Genomic DNA, 17,869 nt, shown 5'->3' with positions numbered 1-17,869 from the left:
TCTTACTAATTTCGGAGGATTAGCGAGTATGTTGTCACACTTTATTTCCCAACACGAAATTAAGCACATTTACTTCGCAATATGTACGCACCTAAAATTTATTTAACGACAAATACATAAGCGAAACAACCTTGAGAAGACTTAATTAAATTATTAATTAATTAATTAAAAGCGCATGTACCGACCATTTTAGTTTTAGGGTTAGCATCAGCCGCCTGTCACTTGTCAATCGATAGTAATTTGTCGTTCGGTGACAGTTGACAAGTATATTGAACTTCTTGTGACTTACGTCAGTTTTATCTGTCACTAAATTCTGACAGATGACTGTCCCTACCGACTATTCAGCCATTTTGTTTCTAGGGTGGCCATATGTCACTTGTCAACTGTCACAAATACGTTGATAGAATAATCAATTCAGTTTAAAAAGGTATTAATGCTATGTGAGGGCCATGCTAATTAAAATTAATAAATAATTTATCGGAATTATGAATTTCCGTCTTACCCTAACCAAATCAGACAATCATTCACGGAAGAACATTTAAAAGCCGAAATTATTAATCAAAAATTTCGAAGGTTAACACATAAATCAAAAACCTTTAATGGATCCCTAATGGTTTATGACAAAATTCCATCAAGGGGGGGTAAGCAATTTATTAAGGCAATTACAGCATTACACAGCAAATAAAACCATAAACAGCAGTCGACAACAGACTCAGTAATCCCCAACATGTGGAAAATCTTAAATTTCTTAGCTAAAATCTCATTGTTAACCCCTTCAGGATGTACTAATTTAACTTCATTACCTTCTTGCTTAGCGCCGGTGCTTAAGCACTCCTGGAGCTGGATCTACTTCTGCTCCACCCCAACTGAAGACTCTTTAAGATTGACTGCATTAATCCATCAAGAAATCAACTGCCCTATAGCAATCTGGAGCTCTAATAGCACCAAACAAGAGGAAATACTACTAAAGCACTTCAGACAAGTGAATTTCGAATATACCAACGTACTGGTGACAACTCAAGCAGACTTTGAAGCATTTAGAGCGCTGATGAACAAAGAAATTGAACAGAAACACATTAAAAGGGGAGACTACGTCATTGTGGCAAGAATATCTTGTGATTCATCCGAACAGTCCTCGGTGCTGGTGCAAGGGTACAGACTTACAGCAGGCCCTGAATCTCTACAGCCAAAAGACACCACCAAGATATTTAATATAAAAAAAAGCTGCCTGCAACAGTTTAAAATATCAAATAAAATATATAAGAGGGTTGTTTTAATTACGACCCAAAGGACGTCCATCAGCAAAGGGTTGATGTGGTCCAAACACCCTCCAAAGGCATCGTACGGGCGAGATTTTAGGGATTTTTGGTTGCTTCGGTTCGTGTTTCAATATTTAAGGATCCGTTATAAATATCTGGATAATTCGGATGTAGACACTGGCGCAGACGACTCAAATAGCAACACCGGGGCTGCTTTTGATCAAGTTTATCAAGGGAAGGCGGATATGAGTGGGAATAGTCGAATTTTTGTTTGGAGTAACTATAGCGAACGTCTGGTAAGTGATATTTGGAAAGTTCTCCTTCATTAAGTGTTTCTTTTGCTTTTTCCTCTCGATCCAACTAAAAACTGCTTTTTACAGAGCTTACTTTATTCTAATAGTATTCTGCTCAGTTTTTCTAATGAGCTGAGATTTATTGAAGGTTTTTCAAGATGTACAATGCCAGGGAGATCTCTAGTTCAAGTAAGGGTCTTCCTGTACCTTCGTATGAATTTAATTTGGCTATGTTAAGTGTGGGAGCAGAAATACTATTGGAGGCCTCAGAGGTTTGACGTGTATCACTGGTTAAAGAATTATTGTGAGATAATTAAACTGATCGAAAGATTATGAAAGCCTGTCATCTATTCCTACTTCTATTTGAGCCTGATATCCTCTGATGCAACCTAAAAAATTCCACCCGATTGAACTCACTTATGTGAAGTGCTGTATTCCAAAATTACTGTTTAAAGCAATACTTTCACCGGTCATTTGCTCACTTTTTCTGATGATCTTAATAATATTTAATAAAGAGACTCCATCAAACTGGAGACTGAAGGTGTTCCAGGGTCTATAGTGCCAGGGAGATCTCTCGTTCGTCTTCAAGTAAGAGTTTACCTCCATGCGAGTCTACTGTTAGAGTAGTTGATATTTTTTTGATTAGTAAATGCTCAGTTTTTCACTTGTATCACTGGATAATCTAAAAAAGTGAAGAATTATTGTGAGAAAGATTATGAAGCCTGTCATCTATTTCTACTTCCATCTGAGCCTGCTATCCTCTGATGCAAACCGAAAAATTTCCATCATCTTCAGGACTATTTTGTCAAAGAATGAACTCGTATATGTGGTCAGCTGCGTTCCACTATTACTGACTGCAACCGCACTTTCATTCCCTCGTTATAATTAGTTTTTGATACTAGGACTTAGTGCAGGTTGGTGCTGTTCAATTAAGCCGCGTGCCCATTTTAGATTTCCAAACCTAATAGCCGCTCACTTTTTCTATTGATCTTGATAATCAATGGAGAAACCACCATCAAACCTGAGACTGAAAGTTTTCTTAAGAGTGTCTTCATGTAAGAGTCCTTTTGTCAGCATCTTCATGTGAGTCTACTAACACGGTTTCGTCGAATTTTGAGCAGATGATCTAAGCATATCTAGATATGTCATGGCTCAGTTCTGCAGCTGTATCACTGTAGAGTAAAGTTACGCAGCCTTCCCTAGAATTAAGTGCTGAGGCCTGTCATCTATTTCTACGTCATCTGAACCTGATACCTTCTGATGCCACCTAAAAAATTCCACTTGATTTAACCGAAGGGCTCTGTTTTAAAATTACTGTTTGGAGCAATACTTTCACTGGTCATTTGCTCACTTTTTCTGGTGATCTTTTGAAGGTGTTCCCGGATCTACGTCTGGTAAGTGATATTTGGAGGGTTTTTCTTCATTAAGTGTTTCTTTTGCTTTTTCCTCTCGATCCAGCTAAAAACTGCTTTTCACAGGGCTTACTTTATTCTAATAGTATTCTACTCAGTTTTTCTAACGAGCTGAGATTTATTGAAGGTTTTTCAAGACCTACAATGCCTGGGAGATCTCTACTACAAGTAAGAGTCTTCCTGAACCTTCGTATGAATTTAATTTGGCTATGTTGAGTGTGGGAGCAGAAAAACTATTGGAGGCCTCAGAGGTTTGACGTGTATCACTGGTTAAAGAATTATTGTGAGATGAATAAACTGATCGAAAGATTATGAAAGCCTGTCATCTATTTCTACTTCTATCTGAGCTTGATGTAAACCGAATCTAAATCTGATGTAAACCGAAAAATTTCCATCATCTTCAGGACTATTTTGTCAAAGAATGAACTCGTATATGTGGCTAGCTGCGTTCCACTATTACTGACTGCAATCGCACTTTTATCCCCTCGTTATAGCCCGGGAGCCAGTGACAGATTTTTGTCAACCATCGCAACCCTAGCCAAACTTTGTGGAGTGTTAGATTTAGTTGTCCTCTAAAGCAAAATGACCGTCAGCTGGTCCACTAGTGGTGGGTGGGCCAATGGGAGGGCCGAAAACACGTAAAAAAAATTTCAACTTTCAGTCATTTCAACCCTGCCGAAATTTTTGTAGATGGTAGTTTATATAATTATTTAAATTAAAAAAATCGTCAGCCGGCTGTATGTTGATGGAAAGCCCGTCAGCTGACCATGAAAACATGTAAAATCTTCGCCGTTCATAGAAAATGAAGAAATATTAGATTTGGTAAAACAATACGAAGAATACAGTGAAAAAACATTGCAAGGCGATCATGGAAAGATCCCACAATACTAAATGCTATACATACGTTTCGTCGACTATTATTTGTTGCTAAATGCAAGTATTCGCAAAGGCGACTTCCAGTTATTCAAATATATGTTATCAAAAATGGTTAACTTATTTTTCACATTTAATCAGCCAAATTATTCGAGATATTTAGTTAAATATCTCGATAATTTGCTGAAAATTGACAACACACATCCTGGCCTGCGTTCGCAGCTAGAGGATGGATCATTCGGCGTTAAAAGGATAAAGAAACCGTTTTCAAGGCAATCAGTTGACCTCACTCTTGAGCAAACTATTAATGCAGATGCTGCTAATAAGCTTACTGGAATTTCTCATATCACAAGTTCGATAGCAGCTAGACAGCGATGGTGCCGCAGCCACACCATTCGATCTGCGATTATTAGTCATACGTTAGATGATGCACATTTAACTAAAAAACAAGACGTGACACAAGATTTGTCAAAGGGTGTGATTAAAAAAAACAGCAGTCAACTAGCTCGATTAATTAGTGGAATAACACGAAATATCAACCCGTTTGATAAAGTTTTAAACAAAAATAATTTATACAACATTTCTACTGGCCAAGCTGCACCAGAAAATGTCGCTGACTTTTTGTTGAGTGTTGAAGAAACTGGAAATCAGCAGAGACAAAAATTTATACAATTGTGTGTAGACGATCCAAGTAAGTTTGATCAGGCTATTTCACAAAATAAACTTCATACTTTTGCCAGTATCATCAGTAAAAAAAAATTGTCAATTGCTGGAAAGGAAGTGGAGCTGAGAATGCAGCGTGATATTTTTGGCAAGCTTCTTTACATTTCCATGCAAAAAGAAGTTGATATTGCAAAGGTTCTTGCGTACCCATTAACGCCAGTACCTTTGTCAATGTGCCATCTTGATGGTTCTATTTGCAAGACTGAAAAATCGGCTCTGATGAAATTGTTGGAGAAAGAAGTTCAATCACAAGCACCTACAAACACAGATGTGATTATCTACGATGGATTTTTCATTCTTCACTTGATGAAAGAAGTACCAAATACTTTTGGAAACATTTCTCTACAACTTCTGCAGTGGATTTGTGCAACTCCAGCAAAAGTTATTATAGTCACATTCGACAGATACATTTTCCCGTCCATAAAAGATACGGAGCGTAAAATGAGGGGTATGGAAATATCTGATTATCGGATTGATGGTCCCGATCAGTTGCGAACGAAAGATTTGGCTACGGAGTTGAAAAATCCGAATTTCAAAGAAGCAATCGTGAATTTCTTCATTCAACACTGGGCTGAAAATCACATGGCACCTTATATGAATAATAAAGAGATTTATATCAACTGTGAATCATGTTATAAATATCAAGTGAACGATGGAAAAATTGTCAAAACGTTGGAGCCGTCATTGACGTGCCCCGCGCACGAGGAGGCGGACACCAAAATGATTTTTCACGTTTCGCAGTTGAAGTTCGATGCGATTATTACAATTCGTTGCTCTGATACAGATGTGTTAATCATCATGCTCGGTAATATGTCTCAAATACGTTACAGCCATCACATTCATATGGAAGTTAGTACCGGCAATCACCATCACTTTATTGACGTTACGAAATTATTCGACACTCTTGGAAAAGATGTGAGCGAAGCGCTGCCTGCCTTCCATGCTTTCACCGGATGCGACTTCAATCCATCATTTTTCCGCAAAGGAAAAAAGCGACCGCTGGCAATAATAAGAGAAAGTTCTCGCTTCATTGAAGCATTCACACAAATGTCGATGCCATCGCATGAGAAGAGTGAACCTTTTAAAGTGATTGAAGAGTATATCTGTGCTGTGTACGGATTTAAAAAATTACAAAAAGTTAACCAGGCAAGAGAAGCAACTTTTCATAAAAATTACAAAATTGGTAGAAATGACGTCTTTGAGTTGCCAAAAACAAATATTGATGGGTCAAGTCTACCGCCGTGCCAAGCTGAATTAGTCAATCAATTTTCAAGAGCATGTTACATATCCGAAACATGGGCACATGCACACCTAAAAGTGCCCAATGGAAATGATCCATCGGAATATGGATGAACACAAGTCAATGATACTTTTAGGTACATCTGGTTTACTGGAAGACAGTTACCAGTTTCTGTCGATGACATCACTATGCAGCCTGAAGAAGGTGAAATTTTTTTAATTTACTCTATACTTTTATTATATTTCGTTTGATACGGTGCGTAAATGCTTACATATTATTTTTTTTTTATAGATAACATTAGTGATGATGATGACCTAATATCACAGGCAAGCTCTGATAGTGAGTCTGAATGCGATGATCAAGATAACGATAGTTGTACCAGTCACAGTGAAGATGAAATTGATGATGAACAGTGAATAGCCTTTATTTTGACAAAAACTTGCCTTTTTCACTACAAAATGTATTTTTTAATATTTTTTTTTTAAACTGTAAATTATATATAAATTTCATTAATTTCATAAAAAAAATTTAATTAATTAAAATTTATAACAATTTATAATGAGAAATATCTGCTACAATGCATGAAATATATGTATCACTAACAGGTTTGTACGTATCATGTAAAATTCACGTCAAATAATATTATAATAATAATGTAAGTCATTTTAACCCTGCTGAAATTTTTATAGATGGTAGTTTATGTAATTATTTAAATAAAAAAAATCGTCAGCCGGCTGCATGTCGGTGGAAAGCCCGTCAGCTGATACACTTAACAACGCGGGTGGGTGGCATCTGATGGTCATTTTGCCTTAAAGCACAACGAAATTTAGTACTCCACAAAGTTTGGTCAGGGTTGAAATTGGTCAAAAAAATCTGTCACTGGCTCCCGGGCTATTATAATTAGTTTTTGATACTAGGACTTAATGCATGTTGGTGCTGTTCAATTAAGCCACGTGCCCATTTTAGATTTCCAAACCTAATGGCCGCTCACTTCTTCTATAGATCTTGATAATCAATGGAGAAACCACCATCAAACCTGAGACTGAAAGTTTTCTTAAGAGTGTCTTCATGTAAGAGTCCTTTTGTCAGCATCTTCATGTGAGTCTACTAACACGGTTTCGTCGAGTTTTGAGCAGATGATCTAAGCATATCTAGATATGTCATGGCTCAGTTCTTCAGCTGTATCACTGTAGAGTAAAGTTACGCAGCCTTCCCTAGAATTAAGTGCTGAGGCCTGTCATCTATTTCTACGTCATCTGAACCTGATGCCTTCTGATGCAACCTAAAAAATTCCACTCGATTAAACCAAAGGGCTGTGTTCTAAAATTACTGTTTGGAGCAATACTTTCACTGGTCATTTGCTCACTTTTTCTGGTGATCTTTTGAAGGTGTTCCAGGCTCTACAGTGTTAGGGAGATCTCTCGTTCGTCTTCAAGTAGGAGTTTACCTCCATGTGAGTCTACCAATCTGATTATCTAGTGTTAGAGTAGTTGATATTTTTTTGATTAGTAAATGCTCAGTTCTTCACTTGTATCACTGGATAAGGTGAAGAATTATTGTGAGATGATTAAACTGATCGAAAGATTATGAAAGCCTGTCATTTATTTCTACGTCCATCTGAGCCTGATATCCTCTGATGCAAACCGAAAAATTTCCATCATCTTCAGGACTATTTTGTCAAAGAATGAACTCGTTTATATGGTCAGCTGCGTTCCACTATTACTGACTGCAACCGCACTTTCATTTCCTCGTTATAATTAATTTTTGATACTACTGCTTAGTGGAAGTTGGTTCTGTTCAATTTAGCCACGTACCCATTTTAGATTTCCAAACCTAATGGCCGCTCACTTTTTCTATTGATCTTGATAATCAATGGAGAAACCTCCATCAAACCTGACACTGAAAGTTTTCTTAAGAGTGTCTTCATGTGAGTCTACTAACATGGTTACGTCGAGTATTAAGCAGACGATCTAAGCATATCGAGATATATCATGGCTCAGTTCTTTAGCTGTATCATTGAGTAAAGTCGTTCAGTATATAGTCATAAAGTTCATCAGTCTTCCATAGCATCAGCCACTGAAATTATTGTAAGATAAGGAGACTGATTAAAAGACTATGAATCTTCAAATATACTTCGATATGATCCTGATATCCTGTGATGCAACTGTCACCAGAATAACCTCATTTATGTGACGAGCTACGTTCCATAATGATGTGTTTGGTGCCCCACTTTCATTTATCGTCCCTCTCCTTTTTTCTATTGATCTTAACAATAATCAATGGAAAAACTCATGTGTGTCATGAGATCTCTAGTATATCTTTAAGTAAGAGTTTTTCTGTCAGGATCTTTATGTGTTTAGGTCTACTAACGTGGTTACGTCGAGTAGGCATACTTAGATAGGTCAACGATTTTCAACTGCACCACAGTGGCTCAATTCTTCAGCTGTATCACGGTAGAGTAAAGTTACGCAGTCTTCCCTAGAATCAAGTGCTGAGGCCTGTCATCTGAACCTGATACCTTCTGATGCAACCTAAAAAACTCCACTTGATTTAACCGAAGGGCTGTGTTCTAAAATTACTGTTTGGAGCAATACTTTCACTGGTCATTTGCTCACTTTTTCTAGTGATCTTTTGAAGGTGTTCCAGGCTCTACAGTGCCAGGAAGATCTCTCGTTCGTCTTCAAGTAAGAGTTTACCTCCATGTGAGTCTACCAATCTGGTTATCTAGTGTTAGAGTAGTTGATATTTTTTTGATAAGTAAATGCTCAGTTCTTCACTTGTATCACTGGATAAGGTGAAGAATTATTGTGAGATGATTAAACTGATCCAAAGATTATGAAAGCCTGTCATCTATTCCTACTTCCATCTGAGCCTGATACCCTCTGTTTTGTCAAAGAATGAACTCGTATATGTGGTCAGCTGCGTTCCACTATTACTGACTGCAACCGCACTTTCATTTCCTCGTTATAATTAATTTTTGATACTACTGCTTAATGGAAGTTGGTTCTGTTCAATTTAGCCACGTACCCATTTTAGATTTCCAAACCCAATGACCCTCACTTCTTCTATAGATCTTGATAATCAATGGAGAAACCTCCATCAAACCTGAGACTGAAAGTTTTCTTAACAGAGTCATGAAGATCTCTAGTATGTCTTCATGTAAGAGTCCTTCTGTCAGCATCTTCATGTGAGTCTACTAACATGGTTATGTAGAGTGTTGAGCAGACGATCTAAGCATATCTAGTTATATCATGGCTCAGTTCTTCAGCTGTATCATTGAGTAAAGTCGTTCAGCATATAGTCATAAAGTTCATCAGTCTTCCATAGCATCAGCCACTGAAATTATTGTAAGATAAGGAGACTGATTAAAAGACTATGCATCTTCAAATATACTTCGATATGATCCTGATATCCTGTGATGCAACTGTCACCAGAATAACCTCATTTATGTGACGAGCTACGTTCCAGAATAATGTGTTTGGTGCCACACTTTCATTTATCGTCCCTCTCCTTTTTTCTATTGATCTTAACAATAATCAATGGAAAAACTCATGTGTGTCATGAGATCTCTAGTATGTCTTTAAGTAAGAATTTTTCTGTCAGGATCTTTATGTGTTTAGGTCTACTAACGTGGTTAAGTCGAGTAGGCATACTTAGATAGGTCAACGATTGTCAACTGCACCACAGTGGCTCAATTCTTCAGCTGTATCACGGTAGAGTAAAGTTACGCAGCCTTCCCTAGAATCAAGCGTTGAGGCCTGTCATCTGAACCTGATACCTTCCTTGATGCAACCTAAAAAATTCCACTCGATTGAACCGAAGGGCTGTGTTCTAAAATTACTGTTTGGAGCAATACCTTCACTGGTCATTTGCTCACTTTGGATCTATTGAAGGTGTTCCAGGCTCTACAGTGCCAGGGAGATCTCTCGTTCGTCTTCAAGTAAGAGTTTACTTCCATCTGAGTCTACCAACCTGGTTATGTAGTGTTTGATTGGTTTTTATACTTGTACCACTGGATAGGCTGAAAAGGTACTTTCCAATTATCAAATACAGAAGAACTTAATAAAAAAAGTATGAGAAGAGAAAGCAGAAGACCTTCACAAATAAATCTGTGATGTATTGATAGTTTTGATCTTCTTTTGCAGGTAGACAATGTGCATCCCATAAGCAGAGACGACGTGGTCATCTTGCTACCCATCAACATGAAAATCAGCAGCACGTCCACCTTCTTTTACATATCACTTGCGCATGCTCTCTTCATATTGCTGACGATCTTTTGCATTACCTTTCTGTACATTTACCTGAAGTTATTCTCCATAAGTTCCCCGTGTATGACCGCTCACTTAATATTCGTTTCCGTTACGACCGGTCAATCGTTTAAAGAATTGAAAATCAAGTACTTTCGACTAGTGTTCGCCAGCCTGTTGATGTTCGTCTTTTTTATCACGACTGTGTTCACTTATCAGCTGTACTCCGAGTTCGCGATCAACAAACGAGTACCGAAAATAAACTCCATAGAAGATTTCGTTGCTACCGATTTGAAAATCTACGCTAGAAACGGAATTCGTTCGAAGATCAAGCACAGTCTTAAAGGTGATCCCGTTTATAAGAAAATCATCCCTAGAATTGTCAAATTGAATGCCAGTCTGGACGATATTGCCGAGGAGGTGAAGTACCTACGGGGCTGTTATCCGTACGCCATCCTTTGTAGAGAGAGCACTTTACACTTCTACAGGTAAGTACTAGATTAGTAGATTAGATCACATTTTTGTGAGGTCTTGTAAAGGGTGATGGCAAAACCAGTTGAAGAGTCTCAGGGTCACACTGATCAAGGAACTATTGAAGAAGGTGAGGATAACAGGTGGTCCAAAGCAGTATCTATTGTAACGAACCGGCATGGGTGCTATATATATGTACGGTTTGTCAGTTAATAAGTTTTAGGGAGTGTAGTTCGCAAGTGAAATTTGCTGAAAAAAAATCTTAAGTTGCATCGTCATTTCATCTGGAATCACGAACTTAATAAATATACCTGGACTGAAACATACCCAAAAATGACCACTACCTGGTGGCCGCCATTTTTATAGTGGTTGTGTCCTTTTGATGTTGGTCACTCTGAATATTTTCAGTGTTGCCAACAAAAATATATGTTGACGTTTGACGTGTGAGTATAGCGGATTGCCTAGTTTTTGGCGACAAGAAAAATCACACATCTAACACAACTATCTATTCCTAACTAAATGTATATTACTTTCTATTTTGCATTTGTAAACATAGCCTCTCAGAAACTTTAATTGTTTTATTTCCTTACAGCAGTTGGTACAACTGAAATTTTGTCAGAGTAACCAACCAATAAATCACGCCAAATGGCGGCCCCCTAGGGTTCGTGTCTGGAGTATAATAAGGTAAATCTCAATGGACAACTTTTCAACCAATACCACCTTATGGAGTCTTACAAGATTTCCTGAGTTACTAATGGAAGAAAGGAATGGAAATGAAGATTATCTACTGGCAAAGACGTATTTAGTAATGCAGTGACTGAGTTTATGTTAAAGCAAATAGAATAATTCTGGACCGTCTAGACCTCAAGCCACTTAATCATGAATAACTCCTTTATTTCACAAGATATTTTCATGCGGTTTTCACTGAAATTAATCAAATACTCGTACCAAGAATCTTCTATGAACTAAAACACCCTAAATCTCTTTTCAGGCACGACGTAAGGAACTTTTGTTATTACAAACTACCACAATCCCTGATGCCCTCCTTATCAACGTTTATGATTGGATACAAGCACCCGCTACTACAGAAGATCAACGAGGCCCTAATCATTATACGGGACACGGGACTTATGACGAAGTTTTACCGCAGCAGTTCCACAAAACGTGACGAGAACATGCGGAGCATCAAGATGCGTTTTATGGTTTTAACGTTGAAATCGACGAGGCCCGTTTGGTTCATCTACTTCGGGGGGTTATGTGTGGCCACTGGGGTGTTTATAGTCGAAATAGTTTTGAAAAAAATGCAGATTTTGTATAAACGTTATCTTATGTCTATTAGCGGACCTTTTTTCCCAAAAACTACCTGAGACGAACCCCCTAATGCGAAAGATTGGGTTACCTAATGCACTTGTTGCCATCAGTTGTTTGCCTTGTCGAAAATTGGCTAAAAAAACCGTCCCTGACGAGGGTTTGATTAGCTTATCTGACATTATAGTTTAGATGTAACGGGACCCACCATTTGGGCCCTGGTAGCGGTACCAAAGGGCAAAAATCAGTTCGCAACTCTTTACCTAATGGGTTCCTGGTTCTGTGGGAAAGTTTTTTTGGGTCCGATGTTATCCGCGTATAATTAGAAAAGGGTTCGGTATAATAATTATGAGATACACCTAACGGGGTTTTAAGGGGGTTGCGAATTTCGAACGGTTCTTTTTTTCTTGTAAGGGGATAATTTATACTTTTCTAATTTTTAATCAAAAATATTGAGCACAAATGTAACTTCAGAGGATGCAATGTTGGACATTATAAAAACCTGCTTGTTAAAATCGAGAGTTAATTATAAACTTTTTTAATAGAAATCTTAAAAATGGCCTTTATAGTAATCCTAAAACATCAAAAGTGTTCCTTTACGAGCTTTATTTCCCAATTTTATTCAATATTTTATTAAGGAGTTGTCGCGTATCTCGATTTTCTTGTTTAATTTTCATATTGTTTTATTGCTTATTTTCTTTTAATCGCTCTTTATTTTTTTTTCTAAATTTCATACAAATTCTTTATATTTCTTTGTGGAGTATTTTTTCCAGGGGAGTGATAGATTTGTTCCTCCTTTCCAGGCTTCTGGAAATAGTATTCCCGTGGATAGATTTATTTATGACTTTTCGAACAATTTATTTGGATCTTCCAGGCAATTGTTTTCAGGCTCCTAGTTATTTTTAGGGTCAAAATTCCTGGACGAAGTAAAAAATTATCTAAATTGGGAAAAATGGCTACTACTACGTTAAAGTATAAAAAAGTCTTTAGATTCTTTTAAAAACTCTTTAAATTTAAATCTTTTTTTTTAATCTTGTAAAGGGAAGATTACACTTTTTTAATTTTTTATCAAAAATACTGAGCACAAATGTAACTTCAGAGGATGCAATATTGGATATTATAAAAACCTGCTTGTTAAAATCGAGAGTTAATTATAACTTTTTTAATAGAAATCTTAAAAGTGGCCTTTATAGTGATCACAGAAAATCAAAAGCGTTCCTTTACGAGCTTTATTTCCCAATTTTATTCAATATTTTATTAAGGAGTTGTCGCGTATCTCGATTTTCTTGTTTAATTTTCATATTGTTTTATTGCTTATTTTCTTTTAATCGCTCTTTATTTTTTTTCTAAATTTCATACAAATTCTTTAAATTTCTTTGTGGAGTATTTTTTCCAGGGGAGTGATAGATTTGTTTCCTCTTTCCAGGCTTCTGGAGATAGTATTCCTGTGGATAGATTTATTTATTACTTTTCGAACAGTTTATTTGGATCTTCCAGGCAATTGTTCCCAGGCTCCTTGTTATTTTTAGGGTCAAAATTCCTAGACGAAGTAAAAAATTATCTAACTTGGGAAAAATGGCTACTAGTACGTTAAAGTATTAAAAAGTCTTTAGATTTTTTAAAAACTCTTTAAATTTAAATCTTTTTTTTAATCTTGTAAAGGGAAGGTTACACTTTTCTAATTTTTTATCAAAAATACTGAGCACAAATGTAACTTCAGACGATGCAATATTGGACATTATAAAAACCTGCTTGTTAAAATCGAGAGTTAATTATAAACTTTTTTAATAGAAATATTAAAAATGGCCTTTATAGTAATCCTAAAACATCAAAAGTGTTCCTTTACGAGCTTTCTTTCCCAATTTTATTCAATATTTTATTAAGGAGTTGTCGCGTATCTCGATTTTCTTGTTTAATTTTCATATTGTTTTATTACTTATTTTCTTTTAATCACTCTTTTCATACAAATTCATTATAATTCTTTGTGGAGTATTTTTTTCCAGGGGAGTGATAGATTTGTTTTCCAGGCTTCTGGAAATAGTATTCCCGTGGATAGATTTATTTATTACTTTTCGAACAATTTATTTGGATCTTCCAGGCAATTGTTTCCAGGCTCCTAGTTATTTTTAGGGTCAAAATTCCTGGATGAAGTAAAAAATTATCTAACTTGGGAAAAATGGCGACTAGTACGTTAAAGTATAAAAAAGTCTTTAAATTCTTATAAAAACTCTTTTTTTGTCTTGTAAAGGGAAAGGTTACACTTTTCTTGGGCCTGTTTCATGATTTGAACATTAATTTATATAGTATTTATAACTCGGCCATATCCAAGTGGTCGATGAAATGCGCAAATGAAAGAGTGAATTAGTCTGTGTGCAACAGGGACAAAAAACGATAAACCGCCTATATACTCGGCATTTGTGTGTAATTTTTAGTAATATTTTTCAATAAATATAATATTTCTTCATAATATACAAAGGTGGTGTCCTATTTATTATTGTAATTATATTGAAATAAATTAAAGGTTTTATAATTTTTGAAAATCTTAATTTTTTCTAGGGGTCAGGAAAAACACGATTTTTTTCCAGAAAATTAAATCGATTATAATAACCCAATACTCTCAAATATACAAAATATACTGAATATAAAAAGTGTTTTTTTTTTAAATCCCAAAGTTGTAAAAACCGTCGATGTTACATATTTTTAGTCCTCAATAAACATAAAGATTTTTTTCTACTACCGTGCATAAAGTACTCACTTTACGCACTTCCCAGCATGTATAAAGTTTCACTTTTTCTGCACTAGTGGGGAAATTGCAAAAGTACATAAAGTGCGAAAATGTATAAAATCTTCTCGTTCTGTTTTGGAAGTTTACTGTATACCGTAAGATTTGCCCAAGTAAAAATGTCTTGCTCTGTTTGAACTCGACTTATTTTTATGTTAAATTCAAATGTAATATACGTTTTTAATAAAAGTAAATTTAAAAAAAAAAAAAGTCATTTTTAATTTAAGTCAAATTTATAAATTAGGTTAGGTTTTGTCCTCTTTTGACAATTAAATTTTGTGGTCCATACTTCTCCTCCTTGTTTAATTCCTCTATTCCAGACTGTTCCCTATTTTCTGATTCGCTATCAGTTCCATCTACATTATTAAGAAGCTGATCCACAGTAATATAGGGGTCGGCATAAGTCAGTTAACGCTGTCCTGCGCTATTCAAAAATAGTGCGAACAATGTTGCCAGGTTAAAAATTTAAAAATCACCAGATGCTTGGTCTAAAAGTTGCCAGATTGTGTAAAAAATCACCAGAATCTTTTTTCTTCTTTTTAATGAGGTGCACGTAGGCTGATTAAAATAAAACACAGGTAAAAATGATGTTTTCAAAAAAATATTATATTTAAAAAAATATATATTCTTAATACAAAAAAAACAAATAATTATTTATGGCACATTATTTAAAACAAAAATATAATTCTCAAAAACACACAAAATAACGACGACATATATTATTATACATAATTATACTTAAATCATAGGTAATATAGTAATATTTTTATTTGTACATTGTGTTATTATGCTTTTTAATAATATCCGTACTTACGGGAAAGTCAAAACAACTAAAATTATTTGACGTTATTAACCTTTTGCTGTGCAAAATCCCACTTATGGTTTTAGAGCCTAAGAGATTTCTCGTTTTTGTTTTATTTAAATTAATTTCATAAAATAATCGTTCAACACTTGCTGTGTGGCAATGTAAATAGAACATTTATGAAATTTATTAGTTCTGGAAAAAGAAAAGTATCATCACCTTTTTTTTCGTTACATACCTCGTTCCAAAAGTCAATTTCGCTTAGAGCAAGTACTACACGAGCAACAATTCCATCCTTACCACTTCCAGAAAGTTCAAGGTATGACTGCAGCCGATTATCATCCTAGAGTTCAATTTTGTCGATGACTTCTGGATCACATTATTGCACAACCAAATTTTTTACGATATGTTTTGTGGACCGATGAAGCCTCTTTCACAAGGGACGGTATTTTTAATAGTAGAAATAGCCATGTTTGGGATGAAGAAAATCCTTATGAAATTTTTCCAAGAAAACATCAGAATCGTTGGTCTGTCAACGTATGAGCAGGCATTGTTGATGATTATTTAATTGGGCCATACCTTCTACCGGAACGGTTATCAGGACCTATTTATCTGCGTTTCTTGGAGGAAGTTCTCCCAGAACTCCTTGAAAATGTTCCACTAAACGTTAGACAGCAAATGTGGTTTCGGCATAATGGAGCGCCGGCTCACTTTGCTGTACAAGTACGCGAGTAATTGGCTCAGCGGTTTGGGCACTTTTGTTTATAGGCCTCCTAGGTCACCCGATTTACCGTCGCTCGATTTTTTCTTGTGGAGACATGTAAAGTCTTTAGTCTACGAATCTTCAGTAGAATCAGAGCTAGACTTAATTGGATGAATAACAGCAGCATTTGAAATCATTCAAAACGAGGATCAAATTTTTAGTGTAGTCCGCCGAAATCATGTGCGGCGTTTAAATTGGAGTATTGAGGTTGGAGGAAGACATTTTAAACAATTGTTGTAATGATATCGTATACAAAAGGTAAAAATAAATGCATCAGATCCTATTTAGGTAATTAATATTTTTTCTAAATTTAAACGCGCTCTAGGGCCGTAGTGGCGTAGTGACACATTTCCGGACATAGGTTCCTATACTCAAATGGATTCTACTGTTGCACTAAACAACCCCTAGAAGTTTAATCCAACAGTTCTGAAACACTTTGTCTAGATGTATATAGGGCACTTAAGCCCGTACTGCTGAAAATTCCAAGTGGTTTGAGGGTTTTAATATTGAGAGATGATCGTCAAGGTGAGTGTACAGTTTTCTGGGGGAGAAAATTGCCATTAAAAAATCAGGAATTGGAACAATTCTTTGGAGAGAAATGCCCAGTCAAGGAGGCAAAAATGCCATTTTGGAAAAAAACCTCTGATCAGTTTTTCCATGTGGGAAAATTTTGGTTTTTATTTTTTTTCTAGAAAACTATTGGTTGAAAAAAAAAATGTTAAAACGAACGTTGTTTGGAATGTCAATGCGCATCAGATGCAACAGAATTGTTTTTTTAAGGGCAATATTTTTCCAGAAAATTGGGAAATAAAAACCGCTTAACAGTTTTCCCGCATTTTCCCAAAAACTGTTGGGAATATGGGAAATTTTCTTTTAGCATTGGAGTCCCAATTAAAAATAGAACAAATCATTAAGAATAATATTTAGCTGTAAATCGACAAATAAAAAAGTTATTGAAGCTTTTTTGAAAAATCAGATAAATTTTTGAGAATAAAAATTTTCTGAAAAAATTTTATTTATATTTTTTTTTTTGGAATATATTAACTTGCTCAAAAAGGTTTAAGAAAGTCTAATAAAACTTTTTTCAAAAATGTACCAGAAACAAGTTATACCCAATTTTCCCGCAAAAAATCGTAAGTACCCTTGGGGAAAATGTTCATGATTTTGGTTTTTTTTTTGGAAAACTATTAGATGGAGAAAAATGGTTCAAACAAGAGTTCTTTGGAATATCAATGCGCATCAGACGCAATAGTAAAATATTTTTTAAGTTCAACGGTTTTCTAGAAAATTAGGAAAAACCGCTGAACAGTTTTTCCTCATTTTCCCAAAAACTATTGGGAATATGCCAAATTTTCTTTTAGCACTGTATTCCTATTAACAAATTGCACAAATCATAAAAAACAACATTTAGCTGTAAGTCGAAAAATAAAAGAGTTATAGAGGATTTTCAAAAAATTACCTCTCACTATTACTTAATTGATCTCAATTATCGCACTCAGCTATAAGGCTGCGATGACATAAACTAGCAAGTCTCCATGACCGGTGCTCTTTAAATGAGGTACGGCCTTCATCAAAGGGTTTTGCTACAGTACATCCAAATTTGTTGTAAATGATCAGTACCTTAATCCATTCAATCCTTTAATAAAGTATTCATTCCTGCTTCCCTTCTATACAAAAGGAACAGCTTTTGGTCACC

The 17,869-nt window shown here is 35.6% G+C and overlaps 1 protein-coding gene across 1 annotated transcript; it reads left to right on the top strand.

Annotated features, from left to right (window-relative positions):
* Window positions 1-621: 621 nt before the first annotated feature.
* LOC126741357 (uncharacterized) lies at window positions 622-11,885 on the top strand. The gene is made up of 3 exons (XM_050447748.1): window positions 622-1,555; window positions 9,946-10,535; window positions 11,510-11,885. The coding sequence occupies exons 1-3, from the start codon at window positions 728-730 to the stop codon at window positions 11,883-11,885; spliced, it is 1,794 nt and encodes a 597-aa protein (XP_050303705.1). The 5' UTR covers window positions 622-727.
* The last annotated feature ends 5,984 nt before the right edge of the window (window positions 11,886-17,869 follow it).

This window comes from Anthonomus grandis, chromosome 10 (assembly GCF_022605725.1).
Source record: "Anthonomus grandis grandis chromosome 10, icAntGran1.3, whole genome shotgun sequence".
Lineage (NCBI taxonomy): Eukaryota > Metazoa > Arthropoda > Insecta > Coleoptera > Curculionidae > Anthonomus > Anthonomus grandis.
The sequence above is the reverse complement of the archived record's forward strand: the minus strand, read 5'-3'. Positions and strand labels throughout refer to the sequence as shown.